At 51.0% G+C, this 20,849-nt stretch overlaps 1 protein-coding gene across 1 annotated transcript in view; it reads left to right on the plus strand.

Moving 5' to 3' along the window:
• Positions 1-952: 952 nt before the first annotated feature.
• The window catches only part of KLF18 (KLF transcription factor 18), a 30,991-nt gene continuing 11,094 nt past the window's right edge, over positions 953-20,849 (plus strand). Inside the window, exons 1-4 of the mRNA XM_058680593.1 lie at positions 953-1,716; positions 16,687-17,477; positions 17,721-17,780; positions 18,428-18,573. Coding sequence (XP_058536576.1) covers positions 953-1,716; positions 16,687-17,477; positions 17,721-17,780; positions 18,428-18,573 — 1,761 coding nt within the window. The remainder of the gene's footprint in view (positions 1,717-16,686; positions 17,478-17,720; positions 17,781-18,427; positions 18,574-20,849) is intronic.

Genomic DNA, 20,849 nt, shown 5'->3' on the forward strand with positions numbered 1-20,849 from the left:
GAGTGGGGCTGGGGGATTGGCATGAGGAGTGCTAGGTTGCTTGAGAGGTTGCTGCCTTGTGGCTGTTTGATGAAGGACACAGCCCACGGAAACAGAAAAGTCTGCAGGCCAATTCCAGGGTGTCAGATGGACCTTTGGGACTTGTGGGAAACCCCATTCACGTGTCTCCTGATGAGAGGTTCTCCCAAGACAACCCCGTGGTGGGAGGACATGCAAGAACACACATGTGCCCCAGAGCATCCCCTTGTTGGGATAGGAACTTAAGCAATGTAATGCCCTACGTTTCCAGACCGCAATACATTTTCTCACCCTATCATCACAACTCAAATATAGGATGTCCCGGGCGAGGTTGCACATGGTGGAGTTAATTTGTGAAGGACAAGACACATGAGACTGTAGCACCTTTCTGGTGAAATGCTGCTCTTGCAAGTTTCCCGGCTAGCTAAACCAGGGACTGGCATGTATAGCGAATTGGAGATGTGGCTGGAATTGAGGATGAGGTGGACTACTAATTCTACCTTCTTTTCTTTTCCTTCCTTTTTACTAATTCCTTCTGTCTTCACTTATGATTTATAGAACCCTTTTTCTGAAATTTTTGCAGAATCCCACAACAGAAGATATATTTCTGTCATCGGGTAACAGTGAAGACATGTCCTCCTTCCCTGTCACAGCTGAGGACAGCGAGTGTGCCCAGGACACTTCTTCAGCACAGAAAGAACAGACTCAAATGTCAGCGGTGCCACAGCCACAGCTCCACATGCCTCCAGCTGCATGCGATGAGAGCAGCTGGCATGTGTCCATGCAGAGCCTTGGCATTCCTAGCCTGACACCCACAATCATGACTTCTGCACCTTGTGACAGCCTCCTGGACATATTGCTCAGCCAGGACTCAACAGCCCTGCCTGTGGCAGCCCTTAATACTCCTCTCGGAGTCCCAAAGCAGACAGTTTGCATGGACCAGATGCTGAGTTCCTGGGATCAGACCAAGCCCAGCGCAGGCTCCCAGAGGACGGGTGGCATGGACATTGCAGAAACCTGCCCAAGCCATTGTGAGAAGACAGATGCCGCTGCCTTCAGCACAGCCATCCCCAGTGAAGGTGGCCCGTTGAAGACTCTCCAGAGCAGGCAGATGACGTCGGATGGCCACATCAATGGCTCCAGTGATCAGCAGAGTCTCTGTGAGGCTCCGATGACAAGTCTGCAAGAGAGGCCTGGGCTGGGTCCTGGTGGTGATCAGACCCTGAGTGTGGGTCAGGTGGTCACACCCACAAGTCCCCAGAGCCTCTCACTTGGCCAGATGATGCGCAGCACAGTTAACCCACAGCTCTGTGGGATGCAGATGGTGAGCCCCATGTGTGGGCAGACCCTCTATGCGGATCAAGCGTTTCCTCCGAAGGCTGACCAGACCCTCTGTGTTGGGCAGATGATGATGTCAACACCCTGTGCACAGACCCTCTACGGTGGTCAAGTCATGACTCCGTCACTTGATCAGATCCCCACTGGGATCCAGATGATGACTCCCAGCATTGGCCAGACTCTCCATGGGGGTCAGATGATGACCACCACAGGTTACCAGACCTTCAGTGGAGGCCACGTGGTCAGCCCCACAGGAAGCCAGAACCTCTATGGAGTACAGATGGTGATGCCCGGTGGTGACCAGACCCTCCAAGGAGCCTATATGATGCAGCCTGCGTCCTACTCAGGGCCACATCCAGGGTGCCTGTCTGTTTCAAGTTACCCTTGGATCCAAGCACAAACTCCACAATGCTTTTCAAGTTCTTATTTGGTGCAAGGACAACTCCCAGCACAGCAGGATTGCAACCTACCGACGACCCAGCACTCTCAGTTCCAGAAGAATCCTGAGCGCTTGAAGCCCTACATCTGTACCTATCCAGACTGTGGCAAATCGTATTCCAAGCCATCCCACCTCCGAATCCATGAGCGCAGACACAAAGGTGAGTGAGGATCCAGGGTTAGCGGCACAAGTTCCTGCTTCTTCTCTTTGGGTATTTAAACAAGTGTAATAAGAAAGAGTTACAAGCAGAGGGTGAGGCGGAGTACCCTTCCTTCTGCTGGTTCACCACACCCTTGTGGTTGCCACAGTGATCAATGTTCAGCTAAGAGACAGCCAGGAGCTTCTTCTGTGTCTCTGCATAAGTGACACTGGCCCAAAACCTGGATCCTTTTCCACTGTCTTTCCCAAGCAGTGGCATAGCTTGTGCTGACATGATGGGAACAAGTAGAGGACTATGTTTGGTTCCTTAGGAAGGTTCTCGAGCCTCCCTTCATCTAAGGGCACTGTCACTTCATGGACCCTGTTCTAGAGCGACCTACCCTACATTGCCCTCACTTCACTCTTCTTCCTCCATGGGCTGTGCTGCTACTCCCGCTGTTCCTACTTTTCTTTCTTCCTTCCCTGGCTGTGTGGCTTCTTCTCATCCCTCCATCTCAAGCTGTCCTGCCTCTCTGTGTGTCATTCGCCACCTCCCCCCAGTACTTCTCCTCTCACAACATGCTCAAAACCTTTTCACTTTCAACATTGCCCCCCCCCCCTACAGCCCTCTACCCTGAAATGGGACAAGTCTCACGTTCAGTCTCTTCTGCAGGGGAAAGGCCCTATGCATGCGACATCACAGGATGCACATGGACATTCTCCCGCAAAGACGAGCTCACCAGACACAAGAGGAAGCACAGTGGGGAGCGTCCCTACATGTGTCCCAAATGCAACAAGACTTTTGCACGATCTGACCATGTACAGCAGCATCAGAAAGTCCACAAATGATCTTCATCAAGACCTGTGAACTCCCATCAAGGAGTTCTGTGGAAGCTGTCGATGCCAAGATGGAGTCCCAGCACACACAAATCACAGCCGAGCTGAGATTTCCTGATGGAGTGGACCTGCTGCTGTAACGTCTCACATCACCTATCACAAAGACTCGTGAAGTGTCTTCTCTACAGATAACCGTCAGAGTGCTCACGAAGACTGTCACTCCAGAGACATCAAGTTGAGATGATTGAAAAGGAAGTTGTTTTGAATTGCACATACACGTTTGCTGTTTAATTGGAAAAACAAGAGCATACAACTCTAAGCACCTGTTCACACACGTCTTTGACAAAACCACAATTCTTGACCAAGGCATTGGCCACCGATAGAGCAGGGGAGTCTGCTCTGTGCCTTCATTTGGCTTCCTAACCTCAAGAGGTGTCTGCTTCATTTTTCAATTTTCAACTATTCAGAAGGCAGAGAGACACTGGGAGATCTGGTCTCCACTGATTGTCCCCTTCAAGGCCTGCTACCACCTGGGCCAGAACAAGCTGAGCCAGCACCTGGACACTCAGCCTGGGTTACCTCCAAGGAAATGAGAGAAGTTCTGCAGCCTTGCCTTGCTGCCTCGCAGAACATGGATTAGCAGCAAGGCAGCATTGGAAGCAGAATGAGAACTCACACGGAGGATGTGTGTGTTCTCGGGAGCCAACTGGGATGATCAACTCTGTATGAATTTTATGCTGCATTGTCATTTTTCAGTATTGTGCAGACCCAGGAACTCCGAGGAAGATCTCATGCTTCTGTGTCTCAGATAAGATTGATTGATTGAGAAGACTGTCCCTCTGCCTTTTCAATAAAACTTGAAAAAAATTAAATGTGTGCATTGATGTGTGTGTGTGTGTGTGTGTGTGTGTGTGTTTCAACACGACCATCATTATGTGCCTGTCCCCCAGTGATATAGTTGCATGATGCACAAGTCAGTTAGGAAAGTGAGCCAGCCTGAAAGCAAGAATCCTTTCTCCACTCATGGCCCTATATAGGGTCAAAAGCAGAGGCCTACAGAAGAGTGACTGACTAGCTCACTAGCGTTGTGGGTGTCAGAGCAGCTTGGGGAATCCTACTGTGCCAGAAAAGGCAGGGTGTGGGTGGTAAGAGGGTATCAGGAATGGACAAGCTGAGTGACAGGTAGGAAATGCTGTGCCTGGGCCCGTTGGAAGGAGGTCTTGCTGGAGGCACCTGGGAAACGTCTCAGCCAAGAATGCCAGGAGTAAGCAGGCCTCTGAATGGAGGCAAGTGGAAGCACATGCAATTTGTCTAAGAGTGTGGCCTTGTGTGGGAGACCAGATGGAGACTGTGGCTCCTGGCTGTGAGTGGCCATTGTAAGCATTGGGAGAGTCAACTGGACGTTAAAAGGTCTCACTCCAGTTTTCCCCGTCACTCTCCATTGCAAAGGTTTTACAGGCTGTTTTTGGAAAGAACGAAAGAAAGAAAAGGAAAGAAAAGGAAAGAAAAGGAAAGAAAGAAAGAAAGAAAGAAAGAAAGAAAGAAAGAAAGAAAGAAAGAAAGATTGATTTTTTTATTTTATTGGGAAGGCACATTTACAGAGACAAGGAGAGACAAAAATATTCTCCAACCATTGGTTTCCACCCCACAGGGCCACAAAGCCTGGAGTCGATTATTTGAAAGCCAGTTGCCAGGGGCTACCTCAGGGACACCCATGTGGGTGCAGGGTCACAAGGCTTTGGGTTACCCTCCACTGCTTTCCCAGGCCACAAGTAGGAGACTGGATGCAAAGTGGAGCAGCCTGAACACAATTGGAGACCCACACAGAAATCTGTTCCTTGCTGATGGAAGATTAGTTAACTGAGTCATTGAGCTGGCCCTAAATCAATACATCTTCAAAGTAATGGTCCTGAAAGCACACAGCAAAATCAAAACATATTGAAAATGCACATACACATACACTTATCTAGTGTAGTCCTGGTGTGCAAGGGAATGGGGCTGGGATAGGACAATCATTCCAGTCCTCCCTGGAAACCGGATACCCTTCAGCACTTGAGCCCAGCATATCATGGGACTAGTGCAGAGTGACTTGCAGCCTCAAATGCAACTCCTCCCGAAATGACAGTGCCACATTGGAGGAGGGAACCAATGGACGGAAGACCACTCTGTCTAGCTCTCTCTCTCCCTAGTGAAAATAGGCCTTTTATAATGAAGGGAAATGAAAAAATAGATGTATATAGCAAAATCCCAGAATTAGATGTCTAGCACTCTAGCACTAGGGATGAATGTAGTGTCAGCATCCCCTATGGGCACTAGGTCAAGAGACAAACTGCTCTTTTTAATTTATTTTTAAATTGTACTTCTTTTTATTATTATCATTTTATGATACAGTTCCATAGGCCCTGGGATTTCCCTTATCCCCTCCCCAATTCCCTGTCCCCTCTCTGAGTTCCCCTATATCATTACTATAGTATAGATCATTACTATAGTATAGTATACTATAGTATAGCACAGTGCTCTGTCCATGATTGCGGGCATGGACGATGGCAGAGTCCAGCATCCTATTGTCAAGATATACTAAACAGTTTCATTGGGAGTCCATCTTTGTGTGGAAGTAGAGATGCATACTGCATTGTATCCTCACATCTCGATATGATAATCTGCACTACACAGTTACTCTATAGTCCCTGAAATGAAAAGCTACAGAACAAAATCAACAACGGAATAAAAACAAGAAATTAACAGCACCATGAAGTTCAATAACATGCTAGTGATGGGCCCGGCGGTGTGGCCTAGCAGCTAAGTCCTCGCCTAGAACGCCCCGGGATCCCATATGGGCGCCGGTTCTAATCCCGGCAGCTCCACTTCCTATCCAGCTCCCTGCTTGTGGCCTGGGAAAGCAGTCGAGGATGGCCCAATGCATTGGGACCCTGCACCCGCGTGGGAGACCCAGAAGGGGTTCCTGGTTCCCGGCATCGGATCGGCACGCACCGGCCCGTTGTGGCTCACTTGGGGAGTGAAACATCGGATGGAAGATCTTCTTCTCTGTCTCTCCTCCTCTCTGCATATCCGGCTTTCCAATAATAATAAATCTTCAAAAAAAAAAAAAAAAACATGCTAGTGAATGACTAATGTGTCGCTGAAGAAATGACAAAGAAAATCAAGAAGCTTCTTGAAGAAAATGATGCTGCTATATGATATATGAGACAATGAAGCATTTAATGAGAAGAATGTGCTTATACATAGATAGATAGATAGATAGATAGATAGATAAAGCTTTATTACATAATTGATTAGGTCACAAAGGGTCAAAGGCTACAGGAAAGTGGGTCAGACCATTGCTTCCACAGTAATTTCTTTTTCCCTTTCTGGGGGAAGAGGAGAGATAAAGGGAGAAGCCCCACCCAGCCTCCCACCCATCCCAGGTCCTCCATGTGGGGCATGCTCTGAGGGCCCTGCCCAAGCAATTTCCATAGTTCAACAGTTCGGAAATGCTACCAGTGTCACCGTTCCAAACATGATGAAATCTCTTCAGAATCCACTGGCTGACATAGTCTCATCATGGTTGGGGTTCTGAGATCAACACTTCTGCTGGAGGTATCCCCAATGATACTTCATCTGAGGCGATCCCAGACCTGATTCTTGTGTGTGCTTGCCAGTACAGGGTCTGGCACAGTCCATCGTCTCAATCAGCTTATGCATATGCTGATGATTGCAATTGCGAGGTCAGTGCTGTGTCCAGCCCTGTCTTCCACACAAAACAACGGGTCTTGCAGTCCAGCCTGATCCTGCCTATTTCATACTCGGTCCTCACACAAACCAGTGGGAGCTGCAGCCTAGTCGGCGCGACTCCCAATAACCCCCACCGGGCCTGTACCCTATCCTGGTTCCCATGCTTGCCAGTAAGTACCACAGACTTGTTCAGTCTGTCCCACATCCCATTTAGCTCTCGTACATGTCAATGGGCATTGAAACCTAGTTCAACCCAACCAGCCCTACTATCCATATCCAGCCCACACACATGCTGGCGGGTGCTGTTGTGTCCAGCCACCCCTGCCCCAGGCCTGGTTTTCAAGCTCTCCAGTGGGAGTGGTAACCCAAGAGGGAGGTGCCCACTGTTTCCCTACTAGGCCATTCTCACTCCCGGACCATGCACTCTCCAGCTGGTTCTGCAGTTTAACTTGACAGAATTAGCCCCCAGTGCCAGCCTCTGCCAGCTGATGCTGTGGCAAATTCATTTTCAACAAATGTGTGTCTTTGCACCTAAAAAGAGTCTCTTAGTGAACTTATAAAACATTAAGATGCATAATGATGCCATGTTTGAAAACACCAATGTGTCAATGCTTTCCAACAATGTCTGGTTTTCGTTTCGGTTTGCTTTGTCTCGGTTCAAGTTTTTATTATTATTATTATTATTTTGTACTGAAAGAAGGAGAGAAAGAGAGAAAGATGTTCCATCTGATGGTTCACTCCATCTGATGGTTTGAGGTATTCTGTGCACCTGCTAGGGTGGGTCTGTGCCCCTGCTCACGGGCTCTGAGGGTCGCAGCATTGTGGGGTGCAATCTCTGCCTTGGAGACATAGGGCGGGCCTCATCTTCCGTGCTGTGCTGCCTGTGATGCAGAGGGTCGTGCAGAGTGTGGGGTTGACTTCTTGACGGCGTCCTCGCATGCACGCAAGCGTGTGTGGGACTTCCCCCAGGCAGGCAGGGGCCTGCAGAGAGCTGCAGTTCTGTGTTCTGGGACAAGCCTCCCAGGGCCTGGCTGCTGCTCTAGAGTCCACAGACCACAGTCGCTTTTGGGGGCTGCTGGTCAGCGACAATTGTGGGTGACAGAAGAGCACGGACAGGGTGACACTACCATGATGGATGAAATCCTGATTTCGGTGTGTGCTGATGGGCTGAAAGTAATCTGCACTCCGGAGGTTTCCTGGGGTTGTTTATTTGTATTAAACATATTTATCTTTAAGGGAAAACATTCATTTTAAAGCAAATACATTTATTATTTTACAAGGTTTATTTACTGATTTGTAACATCAGATATACAGAGAGGAGGAGAGACAGAGAGGAAGATGTTCTGTGAGACGATTCACTCCCGCAGTGACGGCCACAGCTGGTGCTGAGCTCATCCAAAGCCAGGAGCCAGGAACTTCCTCCAGGTCTCCCACTCAGGTGTAGGGACCCATGGCTTTTAGCCATCCTCGACTGCCCTCCCTGGTCACAAGCAGGGGGCTACATGGGAAGTGGAGCTGTCGGGATTAGAACCGACATCCATTTGGGATCCTGAAGCACTCAAGGCAAGAAACCCCACCTGCTAGTCCACCACACTGAGCCCAAAATACATTGATTCTTTTAAAACATACATTTGTTTCTTTAAAAATATTTATTGTAGGATTGAGGATATTATAGTCCCAAGCAGGAAAGAGATGTATCCAGATGAGGTGAGTGAAAAGACCCTCCTAATTCCGAAGAACACAAGATGGGAAGGGGAACATTTTGAGCTGATCATTGTTGCCAGAAGACATCAGCAAGTTTTGCAGTTCAGGCAACCACAGGCAAAATCTCTACTTAGACCTTGAAAAAGAACGCCATAATAGTCCATGCTGAGATCCAGACACTGTGTCGAGTATGGGTGAAGGGAATTTGCATGAGGAGTGCTAGGTTGCTTGAGAGGTTGCTGCCTTGTGGCTGTTTGATGAAGGACACAGCCCACAGAAACAGGAAAGTCTGCAGGCCAATTCCAGGGTGTCAGATGGACCTTTGGGACTTGTGGGAAACCCCATTCACGTGTCTCCTGATGAGAGGTTCTCCCAAGACAACCCCGTGGTGGGAGGGCAGGGAACACGCATGTGCCCCAGAGCATCCCCTTGTTGGGAAAGGAACATCCGAATGCCCGCTAGCTCCCCCCAGAGGCCAGGACTCTGAGGAGATTAGGCTGATGCTCTTGGCTCCGCCCCTGGAAGGCATGGCTGAGCCCCAACGCCAATCACGGTCCACATTCCCACGGGTCTGGCCTATAAGAAAGAGGGCCTGACTGCTGCTGGCGGCTCCCAGTGGCTTCCACCTGCAGCAGCCACAGTCCTCACTGAGCTCTTGGACTTTGATTCTTCCTCTGATTCCGGGGCCCAGTAGCTCTGCCTCTGTTTCTGAGCTCCTCCATGGTTGTGCTGAAGGTGAGTCTGTGCCGCCAACAAGGGCACCGTGGGTTGCCAAGTCATGGGGTGCAATCTCTGCCTTGGGGAAGTGGGATGGGACAAAACTGCACTGCTGTGCTACCTAAGCCAGGGAGAGGGTTCTATTGAATGCGGGAATTGTTTAGAGCGCCTGGGGCCTTCTTACATTCTTTCTTTTTTTCTTTCGCTCTTTCTTTCGCTCTTTCCCTCTTTCCTTGTTTCTTTCTTTCTCTCTTTCTCTCTTTTGCTCTAACTCTCTTTCTTTCTTGATCGATTTATTCATTGTGATTGCAGAGTGAGATATACAGAGAGGAGGAGACACAGAGAGGAAGAATTTCTGTGCGACGATTCACTTCCCAAGTCTCCCCAACGCCTAGAGCTGAGCTCTGATTTCGAGGCAGGAGGCAGGAGCTTCGTGTGGGTCTGCCATGCGGGCACAGGGTCCAAGGATTTGGACCGTCCTCCACGGCTTTCCCAAGCCACAAACAGGGAGACAGACGAGAAGTGGGGACCAGAACCAGGGCCCAGAAGGGATCCTGGTGCGTTCAAGGGGAGGACTTGAGCCTCTAGGCTACCGCGCCTCGCCCCTTCTGGGCCTTCTTCACTGCTTCTTTGCACACACGCGTGGGCCTTCCTCCAGGCAGACACGGGTCTGCAGAGGGCTGCGTGTGTGTGTTCTGGGACAAGATGCCCAAGGCACTGGCTGCTGCTCTAGAGTCCACGGACCACAGCCGCTTTGGGGGCTGCAGGACACGCCATTGTAGGTGATGGAAGGGCACAGAGAGGGTGACGCCGTTAAAGCAGCTGTGGTGGAAGAGTAGCGCCTTTTTCCGGGTTGTGCTGATGGGTTGAGAATAATGCATTATCTGGAAATGAGGGGGGTTCTTTTGCTTCTATCAAACGTATTTATATTTAAGTAGATGCATTTGTTTACAAAAGAATAATTTCTTGATCAATCAGTACATTACCATAGCTATTTAAAAATGCGTCTTCTATGGTTGAGGGGATTATAGTCTCAAGCAGAAAGAGATGCAGGAGGAATGAGGTAAGAGAAAAGGCCTCGCCCTCCCTAGTAGGACTGCGAGTGGGGGAGGGGAAATGTTGGGCTGATCCTTGCTGTCACATCACATCCACTGGTGCTGCAGTTCAGGCAGCCTCTGCCACACCCACCCCGAACTGCAACCAAGAACCACACCCAGCACCAGCAAAACCACAACCAAGCCCATGCTCCCATCCAGCCCCTGTGTGCACCAGGAGGCCCTTCCTCTGGTCCTGCCTCACAGCCAGACCACACACACACACACACACACACACACACACACACACACCACAGTTGCCAAGGCCCAGTCACAACATTCCAGCAGGTGCTGAGACCAAGCCTGGCCAGACCCACCCCTTGTGCGTGGGAGGTCAGATGATTTGGTGGGATGCAAGGAGGGTCTCAGATTCTCCCTCAAATCTGCCCCATCTCAGCTCCCACCATTATGTGCGGGTAAGGAGACTCGGTACTTGGAAGCTTCCAGAAATCCTTCTATCCATGTCAAACAAGCGCTCAGTGGCCCGCATTCTGATGCGTCCCTAGTCCAGGGCATCTAGCGATGCTTGCTCGCCCTGTCCCGCCTGCATGCACTCATGTCAGAGGCAATAGCAGTGGGTTGACCCAGGCTGGCATGTCTCAATGGTGACACAATGGGCAGGGTCCAGGCCAGGTGAGCTTCGGCAGGACTGCTCTTCTGGAAAACTGTCTGGAGTCTAGTTCTTGCTGGGAATGGGTGTGGCTGAGCTTATGGGCACCACCCTGGACTGAGACTTGAGGCAGAAGCAGGAGGTGAGTGGCCCCTCACGTGAGCCCTAGTTTGTCGGCAAACCCTGCTCTGACAGAATCTTCAGGACGTGACACTGGAAGGCATGTCGCTTCCATTGCCAGTCAAGAGTGGGGCTGGGGGATTGGCATGAGGAGTGCTAGGTTGCTTGAGAGGTTGCTGCCTTGTGGCTGTTTGATGAAGGACACAGCCCACGGAAACAGAAAAGTCTGCAGGCCAATTCCAGGGTGTCAGATGGACCTTTGGGACTTGTGGGAAACCCCATTCACGTGTCTCCTGATGAGAGGTTCTCCCAAGACAACCCCGTGGTGGGAGGGCAGGGAACACGCATGTGCCCCAGAGCATCCCCTTGTTGGGAAAGGAACATCCGAATGCCCGCTAGCTCCCCCCAGAGGCCAGGACTCTGAGGAGATTAGGCTGATGCTCTTGGCTCCGCCCCTGGAAGGCATGGCCGAGCCCCAACGCCAATCACGGTCCACATTCCCACGGGTCTGGCCTATAAGAAAGAGGGCCTGACTGCTGCTGGCGGCTCCCAGTGGCTTCCACCTGCAGCAGCCACAGTCCTCACTGAGCTCTTGGACTTTGATTCTTCCTCTGATTCCGGGGCCCAGTAGCTCTGCCTCTGTTTCTGAGCTCCTCCATGGTTGTGCTGAAGGTGAGTCTGTGCCGCCAACAAGGGCACCGTGGGTTGCCAAGTCGTGGGGTGCAATCTCTGCCTTGGGGAAGTGGGATGGGACAAAACTGCACTGCTGTGCTACCTAAGCCAGGGAGAGGGTTCTATTGAATGTGGAAATTGTTTAGAGCGCCTGGGGCCTTCTTACATTCTTTCTTTTTTTCTTTCGCTCTTTCTTTCGCTCTTTCCCTCTTTCCTTGTTTCTTTCTTTCTCTCTTTCTCTCTTTTGCTCTAACTCTCTTTCTTTCTTGATTGATTTATTCATTGTGATTGCAGAGTGAGATATACAGAGAGGAGGAGACACAGAGAGGAAGAATTTCTGTGCGACGATTCACTTCCCAAGTCTCCCCAACGCCTAGAGCTGAGCTCTGATTTCGAGGCAGGAGGCAGGAGCTTCGTGTGGGTCTGCCATGCGGGCACAGGGTCCAAGGATTTGGGCCGTCCTCCACGGCTTTCCCAAGCCACAAACAGGGAGACAGACGAGAAGTGGGGACCAGAACCAGGGCCCAGAAGGGATCCTGGTGCGTTCAAGGGGAGGACTTGAGCCTCTAGGCTACCGCGCCTCGCCCCTTCTGGGCCTTCTTCACTGCTTCTTCGCACACACGCGTGGGCCTTCCTCCAGGCAGACACGGGTCTGCAGAGGGCTGCGTGTGTGTGTTCTGGGACAAGACGCCCAAGGCACTGGCTGCTGCCCTAGAGTCCACGGACCACAGCCGCTTTGGGGGCTGCAGGACACGCCATTGTAGGTGATGGAAGGGCACAGAGAGGGTGACGCCGTTAAAGCAGCTGTGGTGGAAGAGTAGCGCCTTTTTCCGGGTTGTGCTGATGGGTTGAGAATAATGCATTATCTGGAAATGAGGGGGGTTCTTTTGCTTCTATCAAACGTATTTATATTTAAGTAGATGCATTTGTTTACAAAAGAATAATTTCTTGATCAATCAGTACATTACCATAGCTATTTAAAAATGCGTCTTCTATGGTTGAGGGGATTATAGTCTCAAGCAGAAAGAGATGCAGGAGGAATGAGGTAAGAGAAAAGGCCTCGCCCTCCCTAGTAGGACTGCGAGTGGGGGAGGGGAAATGTTGGGCTGATCCTTGCTGTCACATCACATCCACTGGTGCTGCAGTTCAGGCAGCCTCTGCCACACCCACCCCGAACTGCAACCAAGAACCACACCCAGCACCAGCAAAACCACAACCAAGCCCATGCTCCCATCCAGCCCCTGTGTGCACCAGGAGGCCCTTCCTCTGGTCCTGCCTCACAGCCAGACCACACACACACACACACACACACACACACACACACACACACCACAGTTGCCAAGGCCCAGTCACAACATTCCAGCAGGTGCTGAGACCAAGCCTGGCCAGACCCACCCCTTGTGCGTGGGAGGTCAGATGATTTGGTGGGATGCAAGGAGGGTCTCAGATTCTCCCTCAAATCTGCCCCATCTCAGCTCCCACCATTATGTGCGGGTAAGGAGACTCGGTACTTGGAAGCTTCCAGAAATCCTTCTATCCATGTCAAACAAGCGCTCAGTGGCCCGCATTCTGATGCGTCCCTAGTCCAGGGCATCTAGCGATGCTTGCTCGCCCTGTCCCGCCTGCATGCACTCATGTCAGAGGCAATAGCAGTGGGTTGACCCAGGCTGGCATGTCTCAATGGTGACACAATGGGCAGGGTCCAGGCCAGGTGAGCTTCGGCAGGACTGCTCTTCTGGAAAACTGTCTGGAGTCTAGTTCTTGCTGGGAATGGGTGTGGCTGAGCTTATGGGCACCACCCTGGACTGAGACTTGAGGCAGAAGCAGGAGGTGAGTGGCCCCTCACGTGAGCCCTAGTTTGTCGGCAAACCCTGCTCTGACAGAATCTTCAGGACGTGACACTGGAAGGCATGTCGCTTCCATTGCCAGTCAAGAGTGGGGCTGGGGGATTGGCATGAGGAGTGCTAGGTTGCTTGAGAGGTTGCTGCCTTGTGGCTGTTTGATGAAGGACACAGCCCACGGAAACAGAAAAGTCTGCAGGCCAATTCCAGGGTGTCAGATGGACCTTTGGGACTTGTGGGAAACCCCATTCACGTGTCTCCTGATGAGAGGTTCTCCCAAGACAACCCCGTGGTGGGAGGGCAGGGAACACGCATGTGCCCCAGAGCATCCCCTTGTTGGGAAAGGAACATCCGAATGCCCGCTAGCTCCCCCCAGAGGCCAGGACTCTGAGGAGATTAGGCTGATGCTCTTGGCTCCGCCCCTGGAAGGCATGGCTGAGCCCCAACGCCAATCACGGTCCACATTCCCACGGGTCTGGCCTATAAGAAAGAGGGCCTGACTGCTGCTGGCGGCTCCCAGTGGCTTCCACCTGCAGCAGCCACAGTCCTCACTGAGCTCTTGGACTTTGATTCTTCCTCTGATTCCGGGGCCCAGTAGCTCTGCCTCTGTTTCTGAGCTCCTCCATGGTTGTGCTGAAGGTGAGTCTGTGCCGCCAACAAGGGCACCGTGGGTTGCCAAGTCGTGGGGTGCAATCTCTGCCTTGGGGAAGTGGGATGGGACAAAACTGCACTGCTGTGCTACCTAAGCCAGGGAGAGGGTTCTATTGAATGTGGAAATTGTTTAGAGCGCCTGGGGCCTTCTTACATTCTTTCTTTTTTTCTTTCGCTCTTTCTTTCGCTCTTTCCCTCTTTCCTTGTTTCTTTCTTTCTCTCTTTCTCTCTTTTGCTCTAACTCTCTTTCTTTCTTGATCGATTTATTCATTGTGATTGCAGAGTGAGATATACAGAGAGGAGGAGACACAGAGAGGAAGAATTTCTGTGCGACGATTCACTTCCCAAGTCTCCCCAACGCCTAGAGCTGAGCTCTGATTTCGAGGCAGGAGGCAGGAGCTTCATGTGGGTCTGCCATGCGGGCACAGGGTCCAAGGATTTGGGCCGTCCTCCACGGCTTTCCCAAGCCACAAACAGGGAGACAGACGAGAAGTGGGGACCAGAACCAGGGCCCAGAAGGGATCCTGGTGCGTTCAAGGGGAGGACTTGAGCCTCTAGGCTACCGCGCCTCGCCCCTTCTGGGCCTTCTTCACTGCTTCTTCGCACACACGCGTGGGCCTTCCTCCAGGCAGACACGGGTCTGCAGAGGGCTGCGTGTGTGTGTTCTGGGACAAGACGCCCAAGGCACTGGCTGCTGCCCTAGAGTCCACGGACCACAGCCGCTTTGGGGGCTGCAGGACACGCCATTGTAGGTGATGGAAGGGCACAGAGAGGGTGACGCCGTTAAAGCAGCTGTGGTGGAAGAGTAGCGCCTTTTTCCGGGTTGTGCTGATGGGTTGAGAATAATGCGTTATCTGGAAATGAGGGGGGTTCTTTTGCTTCTATCAAACGTATTTATATTTAAGTAGATGCATTTGTTTACAAAAGAATAATTTCTTGATCAATCAGTACATTACCATAGCTATTTAAAAATGTGTCTTCTATGGTTGAGGGGATTATAGTCTCAAGCAGAAAGAGATGCAGGAGGAATGAGGTAAGAGAAAAGGCCTCGCCCTCCCTAATAGGACTGCGAGTGGGGGAGGGGAAATGTTGGGCTGATCCTTGCTGTCACATCACATCCACTGGTGCTGCAGTTCAGGCAGCCTCTGCCACACCCACCCCGAACTGCAACCAAGAACCACACCCAGCACCAGCAAAACCACAACCAAGCCCATGCTCCCATCCAGCCCCTGTGTGCACCAGGAGGCCCTTCCTCTGGTCCTGCCTCACAGCCAGACCACACACACACACACACACACACACACACATACCACAGTTGCCAAGGCCCAGTCACAACATTCCAGCAGGTGCTGAGACCAAGCCTGGCCAGACCCACCCCTTGTGCGTGGGAGGTCAGATGATTTGGTGGGATGCAAGGAGGGTCTCAGATTCTCCCTCAAATCTGCCCCATCTCAGCTCCCACCATTATGTGCGGGTAAGGAGACTCGGTACTTGGAAGCTTCCAGAAATCCTTCTATCCATGTCAAACAAGCGCTCAGTGGCCCGCATTCTGATGCGTCCCTAGTCCAGGGCATCTAGCGATGCTTGCTCGCCCTGTCCCGCCTGCATGCACTCATGTCAGAGGCAATAGCAGTGGGTTGACCCAGGCTGGCATGTCTCAATGGTGACACAATGGGCAGGGTCCAGGCCAGGTGAGCTTCGGCAGGACTGCTCTTCTGGAAAACTGTCTGGAGTCTAGTTCTTGCTGGGAATGGGTGTGGCTGAGCTTATGGGCACCACCCTGGACTGAGACTTGAGGCAGAAGCAGGAGGTGAGTGGCCCCTCACGTGAGCCCTAGTTTGTCGGCAAACCCTGCTCTGACAGAATCTTCAGGACGTGACACTGGAAGGCATGTCGCTTCCATTGCCAGTCAAGAGTGGAGCTGGGGGATTGGCATGAGGAGTGCTAGGTTGCTTGAGAGGTTGCTGCCTTGTGGCTGTTTGATGAAGGACACAGCCCACGGAAACAGAAAAGTCTGCAGGCCAATTCCAGGGTGTCAGATGGACCTTTGGGACTTGTGGGAAACCCCATTCACGTGTCTCCTGATGAGAGGTTCTCCCAAGACAACCCCGTGGTGGGAGGACATGCAAGAACACACATGTGCCCCAGAGCATCCCCTTGTTGGGATAGGAACTTAAGCAAAGTAATGCCCTACGTTTCCAGACGGCAATACATTATTCTCACCCTATCATCACAACTCAGAAAGAGGATGTCCCGGGCGAGGTTGCACATGGTGGAGTTAATTTGTGAAGGACAAGACACATGAGACTGTAGCACCTTTCTGGTGAAATGCTGCTCTTGCAAGTTTCCTGGCTAGCTAAACCAGGGACTGGCATGTATAGCGAATTGGAGATGTGGCTGGAATTGAGGATGAGGTGGACTACTAATTCTACCTTCTTTTCTTTTCCTTCCTTTTTACTAATTCCTTCTGTCTTCACTTATGATTTATAGAACCCTTTTTCTGAAATTTTTGCAGAATCCCACAACAGAAGACATATTTCTGTCATCGGGTAACAGTGAAGACATGTCCTCCTTCCCTGTCACAGCTGAGGACAGCGAGTGTGCCCAGGACACTTCTTCAGCACAGAAAGAACAGACTCAAATGTCAGCGGTGCCACAGCCACAGCTCCACATGCCTCCAGCTGCATGCGATGAGAGCAGCTGGCATGTGTCCATGCAGAGCCTTGGCATTCCTAGCCTGACACCCACAATCATGACTTCTGCACCTTGTGACAGCCTCCTGGACATATTGCTCAGCCAGGACTCAACAGCCCTGCCTGTGGCAGCCCTTAATACTCCTCTCGGAGTCCCAAAGCAGACAGTTTGCATGGACCAGATGCTGAGTTCCTGGGATCAGACCAAGCCCAGCGCAGGCTCCCAGAGGACGGGTGGCATGGACATTGCAGAAACCTGCCCAAGCCATTGTGAGAAGACAGATGCCGCTGCCTTCAGCACAGCCATCCCCAGTGAAGGTGGCCCGTTGAAGACTCTCCAGAGCAGGCAGATGACGTCGGATGGCCACATCAATGGCTCCAGTGATCAGCAGAGTCTCTGTGAGGCTCCGATGACAAGTCTGCAAGAGAGGCCTGGGCTGGGTCCTGGTGGTGATCAGACCCTGAGTGTGGGTCAGGTGGTCACATCCACAAGTCCCCAGAGCCTCTCACTTGGCCAGATGATGCGCAGCACAGTTGACCCACAGCTCTGTGGGATGCAGATGGTGAGCCCCATGTGTGGGCAGACCCTCTATGCGGATCAAGCGTTTCCTCCGAAGGCTGACCAGACCCTCTGTGTTGGGCAGATGATGATGTCAACACCCTGTGCACAGACCCTCTACGGTGGTCAAGTCATGACTCCGTCACTTGATCAGATCCCCACTGGGATCCAGATGATGACTCCCAGCATTGGCCAGACTCTCCATGGGGGTCAGATGATGACCACCACAGGTTACCAGACCTTCAGTGGAGGCCACGTGGTCAGCCCCACAGGAAGCCAGAACCTCTATGGAGTACAGATGGTGATGCCCGGTGGTGACCAGACCCTCCAAGGAGCCTATATGATGCAGCCTGCGTCCTACTCAGGGCCACATCCAGGGTGCCTGTCTGTTTCAAGTTACCCTTGGATCCAAGCACAAACTCCACAATGCTTTTCAAGTTCTTATTTGGTGCAAGGACAACTCCCAGCACAGCAGGATTGCAACCTACCGACGACCCAGCACTCTCAGTTCCAGAAGAATCCTGAGCGCTTGAAGCCCTACATCTGTACCTATCCAGACTGTGGCAAATCGTATTCCAAGCCATCCCACCTCCGAATCCATGAGCGCAGACACAAAGGTGAGTGAGGATCCAGGGTTAGCGGCACAAGTTCCTGCTTCTTCTCTTTGGGTATTTAAACAAGTGTAATAAGAAAGAGTTACAAGCAGAGGGTGAGGCGGAGTACCCTTCCTTCTGCTGGTTCACCACACCCTTGTGGTTGCCACAGTGATCAATGTTCAGCTAAGAGACAGCCAGGAGCTTCTTCTGTGTCTCTGCATAAGTGACACTGGCCCAAAACCTGGATCCTTTTCCACTGTCTTTCCCAAGCAGTGGCATAGCTTGTGCTGACATGATGGGAACAAGTAGAGGACTATGTTTGGTTCCTTAGGAAGGTTCTCGAGCCTCCCTTCATCTAAGGGCACTGTCACTTCATGGACCCTGTTCTAGAGCGACCTACCCTACATTGCCTTCACTTCACTCTTCTTCCTCCATGGGCTGTGCTGCTACTCCCGCTGTTCCTACTTTTCTTTCTTCCTTCCCTGGCTGTGTGGCTTCTTCTCATCCCTCCATCTCAAGCTGTCCTGCCTCTCTGTGTGTCATTCGCCACCTCCCCCCAGTACTTCTCCTCTCACAACATGCTCAAAACCTTTTCACTTTCAACATTGTGCCCCCTACAGCCCTCTACCCTGAAATGGGACAAGTCTCACGTTCGGTCTCTTCTGCAGGGGAAAGGCCCTATGCATGCGACATCACAGGATGCACATGGACATTCTCCCGCAAAGACGAGCTCACCAGACACAAGAGGAAGCACAGTGGGGAGCGTCCCTACATGTGTCCCAAATGCAACAAGACTTTTGCACGATCTGACCATGTACAGCAGCATCAGAAAGTCCACAAATGATCTTCATCAAGACCTGTGAACTCCCATCAAGGAGTTCTGTGGAAGCTGTCGATGCCAAGATGGAGTCCCAGCACACACAAATCACAGCCGAGCTGAGATTTCCTGATGGAGTGGACCTGCTGCTGTTATGTCTCACATCACCTATCACAAAGACTCGTGAAGTGTCTTCTCTACAGATGACCGTCAGAGTGCTCACGAAGACTGTCACTCCAGAGACATCAAGTTGAGATGATTGAAAAGGAAGTTGTTTTGAATTGCACATACACGTTTGCTGTTTAATTGGAAAAACAAGAGCATACAACTCTAAGCACCTGTTCATACACGTCTTTGACAAAACCACAATTCTTGACCAAGGCATTGGCCACCGATAGAGCAGGGGAGTCTGCTCTGTGCCTTCATTTGGCTTCCTAACCTCAAGAGGTGTCTGCTTCATTTTTCAATTTTCAACTATTCAGAAGGCAGAGAGACACTGGGAGATCTGGTCTCCACTGATTGTCCCCTTCAAGGCCTGCTACCACCTGGGCCAGAACAAGCTGAGCCAGCACCTGGACACTCAGCCTGGGTCACCTCCAAGGAAATGAGAGAAGTTCTGCAGCCTTGCCTTGCTGCCTCGCAGAACATGGATTAGCAGCAAGGCAGCATTGGAAGCAGAATGAGAACTCACACGGAGGATGTGTGTGTTCTCGGGAGCCAACTGGGATGATCAACTCTGTATGAATTTTATGCTGCATTGTCATTTTTCAGTATTGTGCAGACCCAGGAACTCCGAGGAAGATCTCATGCTTCTGTGTCTCAGATAAGATTGATTGATTGAGAAGACTGTCCCTCTGCCTTTTCAATAAAACTTGAAAAAAATTAAATGTGTGCATTGATGTGTGTGTGTGTGTGTGTGTGTGTGTGTGTGTTTCAACACGACCATCATTATGTGCCTGTCCCCCAGTGATATAGTTGCATGATGCACAAGTCAGTTAGGAAAGTGAGCCAGCCTGAAAGCAAGAATCCTTTCTCCACTCATGGCCCTATATAGGGTCAAAAGCAGAGGCCTACAGAAGAGTGACTGACTAGCTCACTAGCGTTGTGGGTGTCAGAGCAGCTTGGGGAATCCTACTGTGCCAGAAAAGGCAGGGTGTGGGTGGTAAGAGGGTATCAGGAATGGACAAGCTGAGTGACAGGTAGGAAATGCTGTGCCTGGGCCCGTTGGAAGGAGGTCTTGCTGGAGGCACCTGGGAAACGTCTCAGCCAAGAATGCCAGGAGTAAGCAGGCCTCTGAATGGAGGCAAGTGGAAGCACATGCAATTTGTCTAAGAGTGTGGCCTTGTGTGGGAGACCAGATGGAGACTGTGGCTCCTGGCTGTGAGTGGCCATTGTAAGCATTGGGAGAGTCAACTGGACGTTAAAAGGTCTCACTCCAGTTTTCCCCGTCACTCTCCATTGCAAAGGTTTTACAGGCTGTTTTTGGAAAGAACGAAAGAAAGAAAAGGAAAGAAAAGGAAAGAAAAGGAAAGAAAAGGAAAGAAAGAAAGAAAGAAAGAAAGAAAGAAAGAAAGATTGATTTTTTTATTTTATTGGGAAGGCACATTTACAGAGACAAGGAGAGACAAAAATATTCTCCAACCATTGGTTTCCACCCCACAGGGCCACAAAGCCTGGAGTCGATTATTTGAATGCCAGTTGCCAGGGGCTACCTCAGGGACACCCATGTGGGTGCAGGGTCACAAGGCTTTGGGTTACCCTCCACTGCTTTCCCAGGCCACAAGTAGGAGACTGGATGCAAAGTGGAGCAGCCTGAACACAATTGGAGACCCACACAGAAATCTGTTCCTTGCTGATGGAAGATTAGTTAACTGAGTCATTGAGCTGGCCCTAAATCAATACATCTTCAAAGTAATGGTCCTGAAAGCACACAGCAAAATCAAAACATATTGAAAATGCACATACACATACACTTATCTAGTGTAGTCCTGGTGTGCAAGGGAATGGGGCTGGGATAGGACAATCATTCCAGTCCTCCCTGGAAACCGGATACCCTTCAGCACTTGAGCCCAGCATATCATGGGACTAGTGCAGAGTGACTTGCAGCCTCAAATGCAACTCCTCCCGAAATGACAGTGCCACATTGGAGGAGGGAACCAATGGACGGAAGACCACTCTGTCTAGCTCTCTCTCTCCCTAGTGAAAATAGGCCTTTTATAATGAAGGGAAATGAAAAAATAGATGTATATAGCAAAATCCCAGAATTAGATGTC

The sequence above is a fragment of the Ochotona princeps genome, chromosome 2 (assembly GCF_030435755.1).
Source record: "Ochotona princeps isolate mOchPri1 chromosome 2, mOchPri1.hap1, whole genome shotgun sequence".
NCBI classification, from domain to species: domain Eukaryota; kingdom Metazoa; phylum Chordata; class Mammalia; order Lagomorpha; family Ochotonidae; genus Ochotona; species Ochotona princeps.